This window comes from Camelus bactrianus, chromosome 7 (assembly GCF_048773025.1).
Source record: "Camelus bactrianus isolate YW-2024 breed Bactrian camel chromosome 7, ASM4877302v1, whole genome shotgun sequence".
In the NCBI taxonomy this organism is placed as follows: domain Eukaryota; kingdom Metazoa; phylum Chordata; class Mammalia; order Artiodactyla; family Camelidae; genus Camelus; species Camelus bactrianus.
Window position 1 is genome coordinate 12,983,175 of NC_133545.1, and position 13,183 is coordinate 12,996,357.

Sequence of the window (13,183 nt, forward strand, 5' to 3'; positions counted from 1 at the left end):
CGTGTGCTGGGCACACGGCCGGCGTGTTGTGTGTCAGCTGTGGGCTCGCTGCGGCCTCCGAAGTGCTGAGCTCCGGGAGGAGCCAGAGGGTCTGTTTTTCCTTTCGATCTTCGGCACCCAGCCCGGTGCCTGGCGCATAGTAGATGCTTAGGAAAATGGCAGTTGAATTGTTCCAGTAAGTAAGTAAGTGGCACTTGAACCAAATTCTGGCTTAGAATAGCCTTTGGTGAGAATGGTTTCTTCTTCACTGAAGAGTAAACGTGGCTCGGCCACCGTTGAAGGTGCTTCAGGTGCGCTGAACAAAAAGAAGCAGATTTGAGACTGACTTTGAACTTCCAGGAGCTCAGAGCCTTAGGAACCAGCGGGACAGGAGAGGAGCCTCTGCAGACCAGAGCAGAAGGGTCTTCAGTCCCCTAGGGATGACTGAGGGGCCAGAGAAGTGCCTTCTTTACCCGAGGACTCATGGCCTGGGTGGTGAGCAGATCTTTATGGGGTGTTTGCTGTGTGCCGGACTGAGGATCAAAACCCGTGGGACACAGACCCCGCCCTTGGGAAGGCCTAGTAGAGGGTGGACACCCGAGCGTGTGTATGTCAGTAATAGGTGATCGGTGAACATTCGTTGGACCACTCTGGTGACTGGTGTCCGTGTCTTCATCACCTGGCACAGAGAAAGCGGGCAGGAAGGAGGGAGGGGAGGGGGCAGGCTGTATCAGAAATGTGATCAACATGGCATGCATGCAGAGCACAGGACACGTCCCTTGGATGAAGGCGAGTTTCAGAGGAGATTGGAAAAGATTGAAACCAAAGGCAGGAGAGCAGTTGGGGGTTCCAAGAGAAGCCTGGGTTGAAGAGGGCTCTGCCAGGCTGGTAGCAGGGGGAGCTCAGGGGGAATGGCTTCAAGAGAGAGTAAGCAGAGATGCGGTCAACCCCGCGGTCCTGACCCTGCAAAGCCCTGGTGCCACTGCAGCCCCCCTGCTACCTTTGCTGCCTTTTCACTGTAATTCTTTCGTGAGCCATCTACAGGTCGGTGTCCTCCGATCCTTGGCACTGGCCTTGCTGCGGCTGCCGCGCACCCGGGCCAGTCCCTGGGCCTCCACTCCTGAAGTTCCCACCCGCATGGAGGCCTGCTCTTCCCCTGGCAGAAGCCTGCCCACCCCCGCTCTTGGCCCGGGCGTCCATTCCTTCATGAAGATTTGCCCCTTCCACTCTCTTTTGTTTGCGCTGCCTTAGAACTTTTTGTATGAATCACATATTTTACTGCTGTCTTATGTTTAATAAAGGGTTATTCAATCAACAAACCTTTATTGAGTGTCTCCTGGATGAAGGGCACCGTGCTGCCCCCATGGACTTAGGGGAGACAGACAGTAAGCAGGTTCTTGGGAAAGTGCTGTGAAGTGACATTTATGGCAGCCTAGATAGAGACTAACTGGTGTCAGGGGAACCCTGTCTGTGGCGGTGACAATTAAGCTGAGGCTGGAAGAATGAGGAAGAGGCAGCCGTCTGAGAGCCTGGGGAGAGCATCTGAGGCAGAAGCAGCAACACCGCACAAAGGCACTGGGTCCGGAGACTGAGAGGAAGCTAATTAGGCTGGAGCTCACTGAACTAGGACAGTGGGTTGGAATGACCGTGCTGAGCTGAGCAGGGCCCGGCCCTAGAGGTCCCCGTGGGCCAGGGGAGGGGTTTAGATTTCGTGCCAAGTGTGGCAGGGAACCTCTGAAGGGCTTCAAGCAAAGGGATGTGTGGCCTGTTGATTCTGGCAGCTGGTAGAGAATGGATTGGAGGAAGGGATTGGAAGCTCCAGGTGAGACAGGTGGCCAGGGCCGGAGCGGTGGCAGTGGAAGCAGAGAATCGGGGTTGCTTGACTTTGGAACTGCCTTATTGATGGGTTGGGTGGTGAGGATGGAGGGGAGAGAGGAATCGGAGATCATTCCCAGGTTTCCAGCTTGAGTAAGGGGGTGGGGGTGGGAGTGGTAATTCTATTTACTGAAACAAAGACGAAGGGAGGAATTATTGGGGCAGGGGAGGAGCAGGGGAGAAGAGTTTCCTTTTTTGTTGTCCATTCCATATTTTTTAAAATTGAAGTATGGTTGATTTACAATATTGTGTTAGTTTCTGGTGTACGGCAAAGTGGTCCAGTTATATACGTGTGTGTGTATATATATATATGTGTGTGTGTGTATATATATATATATTCTTTTTCATTATGGATATTGAATGTGGTTCCCTGTGCTATGCAGTAGGACCTTGTTGTTTATCTATTTTATATATAGTAGTTTGTATCTGCTAATCCCAAACTCCTAATTTATCCTTCTCCCCAACTTCCTTTCTCCTTTGGTAACCATAAGTTTGTTTTCTAGGTCTGTGAGTCTCTATTTTGTAAGTAAGTTCATTTTTATCATTTTTTTAGATTCCACACATAAGTGATACCATATGATGTTTCTTTCTCTGTCTGACTTACTTTACTTAGTATGATAATCTTTAGGTCCATCCATGTTGTTGCAAATGGCATTATTTCATCATTTTTTATGGCTGAGTAGTATTCCATTGTGTATATATACCACATCTTCTTTATCCATCTGTCTGCTGATAGACATTTAGGTTGCTTCCATGTCTTGGTAAGAGTTCCCTTTTAAACATACTAAGATTGAGATGATTTGAGATATTCCAGTGGAGATGTCAGGCCATCAGAATGTAAAGCTGGTGCTGAGAAAAGTCCAAGTTGGGGATAGACATTTGGAAATACACAAAATGGGATTTAAACCTGTAAGCATGGATACGATGACTGTATCAGCTTCCCGGCCCTGCAGAAACAAGGACCACAAATCACATGACTCAACAACAGAGATTTATTTTCTCACAGTTCTGGAGGCTGAAAGTCCAAAATCAAGTTGTCAGCAGGGACATGCTCCCTCAGGAGCCCCTCAGGGAGGACTTTCCCTTGCCTTTTCTGGCTCCTGATGGCTCCAGGCATTCTTTGACTTCTAACAACATCACTCCAACCTCTGCCTCCATCCTCACATGGCCGTCTTCCCTCTGTGTCCGTGGCTGGATTTCCCTCTTCTTATTGGGACATTAAGGATCCTCTCTACTCCAGGATGACATCATCTTAACTAATTACATCTGCAGTGACCCCATTCCCAAGTAAGGGCACATTTTGAGGTGCTGAGGATTAGGACTTCGACATGTCTTTTGGGGGACACAGCTCAACCCATAGCGGTTACCTAGAAAAACAATGAAAAGAGAGAAGAGAGGGGTCCCAGGGCTTTGCCATCGTTTGGCAGTTGGATAGAGGAGGACACACCCTCAAAGGAACAGACAAACCACGAGCAGAGGCAGGACAAACATGCGGGGGCATGGTGTCGGGAAAACCCAGACTGCGTGTTTCAAAACGGGAGGGAAGGGTCACCTGCGTGGAAGAAATGCGGCCCGCGGCTCCCAGAGCTGAGAAGCTGACCAGTGGATGTGACGTGGTCCCTGGTGACCTTGACAAGCAAGGCACTTGATGGGAGCGGGGGGTGGAGGTCCAGTCAGAGGAGGGAGACAAGCGGTGGAAACTGCAGGAGATGGGTCTTGAGAGTTGGCTTTGGAAGGAGAACAGAGAAATAGGACGCCAGCTGCAGGGAGCTGAAGGGACTAGGGAAGGTTGGGTTTGGGTTTTGGTGTGTTTTGTTCTTGTGTTCTGCTTTATTTTTTTAAACGGGAGACGCCGGAGCACGTCTGTGTGCTTGGATTAGCTCTGTCGTCGTATCTGTGTGCGTGGGCGCCGTGTACATGTTGTGTTCGACTCCAGTTGTCACCTGTGCTTCAGTGATGTCCTCCCAGCACCATGGTCCCTTGGGGATGGGGCTGCGTCTTCTCTTTCCTTTGTCTCCCACTGTCCTGCCTGACACATAAGCATTTGTTCACCGTGATCACGGCAAAAAAAAAAAAATACCCTGCTGCCCACATCGCGGTACCGTGAATCACTGCCGTGTCACTTTCTGACCGAAAATGGACGAAGAGCTATTTTCACAGGCCCTGTTCATGTAACGTTAGGCAATAAAATCCACATCTGGTGTTTCTTGCCAGAGAACGTCACTGAAGTGCCCTTTGCATGACAGTCTTACTTGTTGGATTCTGCTGTGCAGATCATCAGGGAACAGGATCTGGGAAATGGGTTTCCAGAGATTGCCAGTGGCCTGGTAGGGGCCCGAGAACCAGTTGATTACCCTGTTAGAAAGGGCAGCCCCGTGGTCCAGTCCAGAGATATCCCCACAAAACCAGACTGGCCTGGAGACTGGAGTGTCCCGGCTGCAGAGGGCAAAGGGACAGGTCATAGGAACGGGGGACAGAGGTGTGGAGATGCTTGATCTGGAGCCAGCAGCAGCCTGCCGAGGGAGGGGTTCTTGGGACCAGACCAGAAATAGTTCTCCTGGGAAGAGGCCTGAGTCTGCGTGTGAGAGGAGGCAGGTACACACACCTGACTCTAAAACAGGGAGGGCAGAAAGAAAAGCAAGTTCTGACACATGTGTAATAAAAGCGTGTTGTTTCCTTTATAATGTTCTTTTCCCATATTCCCTTCTTTTCTAAAAGATGTGGTTTTAAAATAAAACAAAACCACTTCTGAAGAGATTGCATTGCTGGAGGCAACCATAATCTTGTCAGTTACACACAGTGATCAGGTGACTCTGGGGGCCCTGGTGTGTGGGGGCAACGCTGGACACGGCGACCTGGGCCAGTTGTGGGATTGAGGCCCCATGATGTGTCGTAAAACCACCACCAGCATCCCCAGGGCATCAGGGCCAGAGAGCAAGGGCAGCCTCCTGCGTTTACAGGACATAGGTTTGGAGGAGACAGAGACCAAAGAGGAGGCGAAGTGCCAGGCAGAATGCCAGCCGCTGATGATGCCCAGCAGCCAGGGGACGGGGACAGGAAGAGCCATTAAGTAGCTCCGGGGCAACTTGCTCCGCTGCCCTCCACAGCAGCCCCTCCTCCCAAGCCTGGGAAGACCCAGCCCTGGATTTTAGGACAAGTTCTCTTGCTGCCCAGACCATGCCAGGGGCGCTCTAGAAGCACCTGGCAGTGTGCTGACTCTCCAACCCCAAGGAAATGAGGAAACTCCTCGGTGGGAGGGTAGAGCTCAGTGGTAAAGTGTGTGCTTAGCATGCATGAGGTCCTGGGTTCAATCCCCAGAACCACCAATAAACAAACAAACAAACCTAAGCTCCCCCCAATAAAACAAGTGAAAAATTAAAAGACTTTTGTGACAAGACATTTTGGTTCTTATTTGTTTTATTTTTTCAATACCATTATGTAGAGAAGAAAAAGGAGCAATGAGAGCAAGTTTAAAGGGGCGGGTTGGGGGATACTTGCTAAGTGGGGAGAAATTAATCTAGAAGTTCGGAGACACTGGAGATGTTTCTGACACCACCCCCACCCCCGACTCTCGGGCCAGGCGGGCGGAGATAACCTAGACCCAGAGAAGTCCCCCGTTCCCCTGCACTCCCACTCCAGGCTGCTGAAAGGGTGGGAGAGCAGCAGCTTCTTGCGTCGCTTAATCAAGTGGGAAATTTATGGAGAAAACAGCAGTTGGGCTGGTGCATATTCGTCTCTGCAGAGTGCCTGGAGCCGTGTTTATTAAAAACATAAACTGGGTTGGTATCTCATACTTGAACGTGGTTCTCTCCAAAGTGTACCCTACCTAATCATGACCAGTTCCTAGAAAAGAAGAGGCACTCTGTGGTCTTTGGGTTTTGATTACCAATCAAATGTGAAATTTTCTCTTTGAGTTTAGGTGATTTCCTTCAGAAGTTCCAGCATGTAACCTTGTTTATCATGTGAAGGAACATAACTTCTACAGTTAGGAAAGGGTTGGTAATGGAATTCTGATTGATACCCAAACTAGGTGTCATGAACAAGGTTCCGTATTTGTAATAGTAGAGAACTTTTCAGATTACCTTTTTAGAAGCTAATGGAGAAAAAAAGTAGTGTTTCCTTGGGAAAGTGTGATACAGACTCCTAAGAGGGGATTGTTGGCATAAACAGATATTGGAGTTAATCCCATTCTGGGTGGAGGCAACTTGTTCTATATATTACTGGAAATAGAATACTTGTACTTCAGAATTCCTTTGTAAAAACCGGGCACTCTCTAAAGGTTGGTTTCCTGGGTTTTCAGCTACAGAAAGTAACTCCTGAGCATCTCTAAAGTGGTCATTAGGCCTGTGGCCACACCACCCTGAACGTGTCCAGTCTCATCTGAAGTGGTTATTAGGTCTTCTGGTTGGAACGTAATGGTAATGAAGTCAATAGATGTGGTTCCTTGTGGGTCTGTTCCAGAACCACAGACTTCCCTTCATCTCAGCCAACCATCCAGCCAGGCTCTCTGCTGAGGGGGAGGACCAAGCCAAAAGATGGAGAGATCACTGCAGCCTCGTGCGAGAATGACAGGCCCTTGAGGGGGTCAGTCGTGGTACCGGGTTTGAGAGATGGGGTTTTATGTAGAATTCGTATAGGCACAGCTGCCTGCATTTCCAAATTGCTAATGGTTTTTTCCATTCTTCCCTTTCAGGGCCCCTGAGATCATCCTTGGTTTACCGTTTTGTGAAGCAATTGATATGTGGTCCCTGGGCTGTGTGATTGCAGAGCTGTTCCTGGGCTGGCCGCTGTATCCAGGGGCTTCTGAGTACGATCAGGTGGGTCCAGAGAGCTCGGGTATTCACGGCAAGCCCCCCTTCTTTGTCTGCTTTAGCTCTTCAATTACTGCATGATGTGCAGATAGGGTTACAGGCTGTTCCGCTGTCTCCTGAACCTTGCTTCCCCTCGCCTCACTTTTCTTGCTTTATTCCTCTTTCTTTTCCCTTCTCCTTTGATTACTTCCTTCTCTCCCTATAAAATTGTCGTTTCTCTCGGAGACACTAGCGCCATTAGTATACCACAGGTACAGTGACAGGAAAAGCCCTGACCTCATCCCCATCTTTTCTTGCAGATTCGGTATATTTCACAAACACAGGGTTTGCCGGCAGAATACTTATTAAGCGCGGGGACAAAGACAACTAGGTTTTTCAACCGTGACACAGACTCTCCGTATCCTTTGTGGAGGCTGAAGGTAGGAAGAGCATCCCCTCCATTCCTCTCCAGCGCCCAGACCAGGGGAGAAGGGCCCAGTCCAGTTCGTGGGGAGCCTTAGACATCGGCACACTGGCCCGGGATCTCCCTTTGATCTGGCCAGCAACACCGGGGAGGTGTGACTGTTGTCCATGCGTGGCGTGGATGAACTCGAGTGTTCAAAAGCACCGCTTCGTCGTCGGCCTGCTGAATCCCAGGCTCTGATTGCTAAACTCCCGAGATTTAATCCAGTAAACTTTGATGACCTGTCTGGTTGGTTACCAGGGACAGAAGTGAAGCACCCCTTGCCTTCAAGGAGCTCCCAGTCCAGAGGGAGACAGAACCTTTGTGGCAAGCTCCAGCCCCCAACCCCTGCAACAAGCACCCTGTTCCCGGCAGGAACAGAGTGTGGGACCAGGAGGAAGGGAGCCTTTAATCCTGCTGTGGAGCAGAGAGGGCAGAGCTCAGTGGTAGAGTGCGTGCCCAGCGTGCACAAGGTCCTGGGTTCAGTTCCCTGTACCTCTGTTAAAAATAAATAAACCTAAATTATCTCCTCCCCCCTATTAAAAAAAGAAAAAAGAAAAAAGAATTTTTAAATCCTGCTGTGGCAGAGGGTTGGGGAGGAGCATTTGAGTGGAGCCCTGAAAGATGAGGTGGGTCTTCCAGGCGAAGGGTACAGTCTGAGCAGCCTTGCCTCCCCGGGCTCCGGGGAGGGGGCTCTTCGTCTCAGCCAGCAGCGGGTGCGATGTACCATATATTCAGGTGGTTTTACTTTAACAGAAACATATTTTGCTTTCACTTTGATCTGTGCCTAGTAATTAAAATTAACTTTTTTTTCCTGGGAAGGTGGAAATAATATGTCTTAAGTGTTTTATGTTCATTTTAGGTGTTTCTCCTTTTTTTGCACCAGTGTGGGTGGATTTTTTTTTTTTTTTTTTTTTTTTTTTTTTGGATAGAAACCACAGCCAAATTGTAATACATTAAAAGATAATGTGTGGCCAGTGGTCACAAAAGGTTTAGAAAAAAGATTGGGATGTGAAGCAAGCATCTTGGGCTATTGATGGGAGGCCGGCGCTGGGCAGCTGTGAGGGGGAGTGGCTCAAGGTCAGGTCCAGGGAAAGAGAGTCCTGGGGAGAGGAGGCTGAGGCCGGGCAGAGTCAGGGTTCACTTCTACATCTTAGTTAAGAGCCTCAGACCTACTTGCCCAGTCATTCCTAGATCTTAGCAGCTCCAGGTGTGCTGTCGGTGAGTGATTTGAAGGATTAATTACCTGTGATCCATGGATGAGACTGAAAACCCATAGTAATTGGAAACAGCTGTTTCCTGGACCGAGGCCAGTACGGGAACTGGGTGTGTGTGCCCCGGGCCCGGGTGGAGGGGGCCCACGGAACAGACTCCAGAGCCGGCTGTCACTCCCTGGCCATGTGACCTTGGCAAGCCTTCTAGCTTTCTGTTCCTGTCTGTCCCTCTGAAAAATGGGCTGGTAGCCATCCCACCTAGGATGATTGTGAAGGATGTTGCATGCGCTCACGTGCTTTAGAACAGTGCCTGGCACATAGTGAGAGCTCTGTGTATAAGAGCTTGATAAGTAGGATTAAACTAAAATTTTTAAATGTGTGGGAAAGACCTCCTGCTTTTCCACATATGGAAGCTGGTCTTAGCCCTTAAACTTGGGGAAGCATGGAGAGTGATGGGGGGGTGGCCTGTGTTGCTCAGCTGGGAGTCTTCCAGACCTGACTCAGAGCAGGCCCCCAACAGGTGTTCGTGGGAAGAAGGGAAGGAGGAGGGATGAGTCAGTGTGGAGGGTGAAACGCGAAAGAGAGTAGTGTGCAGGTCACTTTAAGAAGAACCCTAGTCTCCTCTGAAAGATGGGAAAGAGACCCTCTGCGAGAAGCAGAAGCTGGCGGGTTTGAGTCACAGTGACGAGGATGTAATTCACAGTAACCAACGGGCTGTTGCCTCTCCTGACCAGACACCAGATGACCATGAAGCAGAGACGGGGATTAAGTCGAAAGAAGCAAGGAAGTACATTTTCAACTGTTTAGATGATATGGCCCAGGTAAGCTCCATGGGTGAGTATGCAGTGTTAGCCCTTTGAAAACCATGCACGGCAAGACTTCTGCAGGAGTCATAGAGGATGTGGGTAGAAATCCACATTACTCAGCTGTGGAGGTTGACCTTGACCTTAAACAATCATATACCAGCCTTACTTAGTAAGAATGCCACTGGGTTTGTAGAACCTTTTTAAAACCTTACACCAGCTGTTTAAAAATAGCTCCAATTTATTGGTTCCTAATTGTAAAATAGAACCGGCCAGTCTTACTGATTCTTCAGGAGAAGAATTCAAGCCCATTAGTACATTTCAGTTTCCTGCCAGTGATTAGTTCCCTCGGGCTGCGGTAACAAGGTGCCGCAGGCTGGCTGACTTAAGACAACAGACATTTATCCTCTCACAATTCTAGAGGCTGGAAGTTTGAAATAGAGGTACCACCAGGGCTGTGTTCCTTCTGAAGGCTCTAGAAAGACCTGTCCCATATCTTCGTCCTAGCCTCTGGTGGCCCCTGGCAATCCTCAGGGTCCCTTGACTTGTAGCTGCATCCTCCCCATCTCTGCCCCGTGTTCCTTTTGTCTCTGTGTCCAAATCTCCCTTCTTTCTCTTATAAGGACAGCAGTCATTGGCTTTAGGGCCCACTCAGCTCCAGTGTGACCTTCATTTGACTACATCTGCAAAGACCCTTTTTCCAAATAAGGTCACATTCAGGGACCAGGGATTAGGACTCACATCTTTTGTGAGAACACAGTTCAACCCACTGCACTCGGTCCTCTCAGTTCACTGGAGGGACCGCAACCCTCACGTTTGTGCTAGAGAAAGTCCTAGAACTTCAACTATTTTCAGGGCAAAAGCTGGTGTAAAATCAAAGCAACCCAAAGTGGGTTTTTCTTCAAAGCAACAAGAAATAAAGCTACAGACCAATAAACACTCAGCACACCTCTTACTGAAGAGAAGTGTAACCAAAAATCATGATTCTGAATAAAGTGTACTTGTCAGTTGATTAGAAGCTTAGATTGTCTGCAAAAACTGAAATTGGCTTCTAGCACATGTCTTGGAAGATACAGCGAGCACCACAGAACAAGTTACTAAAGGCCATCCTTGTGTAGACTTGCTCTTGGAAGAAAAATCCTGTGTTCAGATCTCCTGCTTGCTCTGGGCAGAAGTCATCCCAGCGAACACAGGGACGTCAATAATGCTGGCCCTAATCCAGGGTGCAGCGAGAGGGCAGATAAGACCGTAGGGGTGGGAAGACGGCACTGAGGCCCTGACATCTCCCTCTGAAGGTTCAGTAAATAAATCTTTTTGCATCTTACTTTTTACTGCTTCGTTGTCATTGCTTTTAGCCTTGGTAAAACACACATAGCATAAAATGTATCATTTAAACCATCTTTACATATACAGTTCTAGTATTAAGTACCTTCCCATTGTCACACAGTCTCCAGAACTCACTTCATCTTGTGGTTATTTTCAATGAGGTGTGATGTGAGGTGCATCTCAGCGGAACTGATGAAAGCAGGACCAGGTACTCCCGTCACTCACGTGTGCTTACGGGCACCGGCGGTGGCCCTCGGCCTCCCCTGCACAGAGAACAGCCACATGCTGTGGGCAGTAATAGCACGTGGCAGTGCCTCCCGCAGGGCAGACACAGCCTTGTGGAAGCTGGGAAGCGGTGACTGAGAGATGAGGATGGAGCGGCAGGCGGAGGGGAAGGACGTCGGGGAGAGTAACCTGTCCCCGCTTACTTCCAGGTGAACATGACAACGGATTTGGAAGGGAGCGACATGTTGGTAGAAAAGGCGGACCGGCGGGAGTTCATCGACCTGTTAAAGAAAATGCTGACCATAGATGCGGATAAGAGAATCACTCCGATCGAAACCCTGAACCACCCCTTTGTCACCATGACGCACTTGCTTGATTTTCCCCATAGTACACAGTAGGTGTCCCCCTCGGTGCTTTATACCCGGGGTCAGCAAACTTCTTCTTTAAAGCCCCAGACAGTACATATTTTAGGCTTTATAGCCGTACAGTCTGTCACAACTCGGCTCTGCCGTTCCAGCTGAAAGCACTGTAGACAATGCAGAAACCCGGGAGCCAGGCTGTGTTCCAACAAAACAGTATTTATCAAAGCAGGTGGCGGCCAGATCGGGACCCTGGGCCGAAGTTTTCCTGACACCAAACAGGAGGGAACAGAGGAGCAGGAGAGGGCACAAGGCTGGGGGGACTAGCCCCCAGAGTCTGCGTGAAGGGAGGGGCGCAGAATGGCAGCGTCTGGGAAGCAAAGCCACTTTCAGTGCGGGGGTCACTCCCAGATCCGTGCTGGAGTGGACTCGGTCTCGTTTGGATCTGGGTCTGTTCATTCATTCGTTCACTGTGCTGTGTGCGATGCCAGGTGCCAGGGTAAAGCAGGGGATAGAGCAGATGGGCCCTGCCCACGGAGCTTACAGTCTATAGGAGAGAGAAAGGACTAAACCAGCGACATCCAAATAACCAGGCTGCTGTCCCGGGGCACAGAGGGCGAGGAGAGCAGGTAACAAGGGCCCTCGCGTGGGGCAGGGCGGGGAAAACCTGAGGAAGTGATGAAGAAGAGTGAGGGGCACCTGGTGGAAAGGCTGGCAGAGCGGAAGGGGCATTGCCATGTGGAGACCCCAACACAGGCAGGTCCAAGCACGAGAGCCTGGGACAGTGAGAGAGATGAGGCCCCAGGAGAAGGCAGGAGCAAGGCTTCCACCTTAGGGATTTCGTCTTTCTCCTAAGAGCCGTGAGAAGTCAGGAAAGGGTTCTTGTGCAGGGGAATGGCTGGTGAGAGTTGTGTTTAACAAAGATCTGTCTGCCATTGCTCGATCAAGTCAAATGAGGCTGGAAAAAATGCCCATCAGATTTGGCAACTTGGAAGTTGGTAACTTAGGGAGAGCTGTCTCGGTGGATGGTAGAAGCAGAAACCAGTTTAGCTGGTTGCAAGACTGAGTGAGAGGTGAAGAAACAGAGAGTACCCTTTCAAGAAGGAAGCCTGTGAAGGAGGAGGGAAGAAACAGAGGGGTGACTAGGGATGGCCCAAGGGGGATTTTCTTTTAATGTGGAAGAGACCTGAGCAATTTAAGATGCTGATGGGAAATGTGTGGTAGCAACTGAGAGAACAAAGATAAAGGATGCTCAGAAGGTGTTTCCCAAGGTAGTGGGAGGAGCCGGGATTCAGAACACAGGTAGAGAAACAGGCCAACATCACAGGAAGGGTGGCTGGAAGGGCGTGTGGCTGTCATGGGTGTGCGGATGACGTCAGTGGGGGAGTTGAGGGAGTAATTCAGACAGCTGCTGTCTCCTCCTTGGGATCAAGCTGTTGCTGGTTTAAGGAGGGTAGAAAAGTTTACACAGCGGAAGGTAGCAGAACAAATTGAACAGAGAAATACAGCAGACTTGTCAAGCATGGAGGTTGGACATGAATAGCGTGGGGTGTAACTGAACTCCCCAGGTGAGGCATGGAGAACACGGAGAGTTGGGTCCACCCAGGTTGGAGTTTTGCCGGGCTGCTAAGAGGAAAAGATTGACACAGATTTATGATGCTGGCAATGGAGCAATCATAACCCAGAATGATGGCTGTGGGACGCTTAGCTAACAAAGAAAGGAAGTGAAGATGGGAGGGTCCAGAGAGATGGAGTGGTCTGATCAGCTCCAAGAATGGTTTTATTATAGTAATAGTCAAATAAGCCACAAGGGAGGGAAATGTGACCAGGGGTCAGGATGCTTGAATTTGTGGTTGGGGGTAGTTGGACAGCCCAAGGAGTAGGTGGCTGAAAATTGACATCAGGTCCCTGGAGGTGAGAAGGGACCAAGAAACCAGGATGTCTGACGGGTAATCAGTGTGACGGCTGCAGTGCCCAGGTGGGCAGGGAGTGGGTTGGAGAGGAGCACTGAGCTAGTGGCCCAGGCCTCGGTGAGGGAGAGAGAGAGGAAAGAAGTGAGGCTGTCGGCCGGGAGATTAGGAGGGAGTGTTCATCGGCCCAGGCCGCCATGAAAGTGCTGCTGAGTGACTGAGTGTCTTAAACAACAGAG

General features: G+C 49.9%; 1 protein-coding gene across 11 annotated transcripts in view; it reads left to right on the forward strand.

Moving 5' to 3' along the window:
• Positions 1-13,183, forward strand: part of HIPK2 (homeodomain interacting protein kinase 2) — a 182,937-nt gene that overhangs the window by 117,039 nt on the left and 52,715 nt on the right. For all 11 annotated transcript variants that reach the window (XR_012508058.1, XR_012508057.1, XM_074366931.1 and 8 more), the window contains exons 3-6: positions 6,548-6,671; positions 6,965-7,084; positions 9,056-9,142; positions 10,885-11,069. Coding sequence is in view for 9 of the 11 variants with exons in the window: in XM_074366931.1 (XP_074223032.1) it covers positions 6,548-6,671; positions 6,965-7,084; positions 9,056-9,142; positions 10,885-11,069 (516 nt within the window). In the remaining 2 variants the exon portion in view is untranslated. The remainder of the gene's footprint in view (positions 1-6,547; positions 6,672-6,964; positions 7,085-9,055; positions 9,143-10,884; positions 11,070-13,183) is intronic.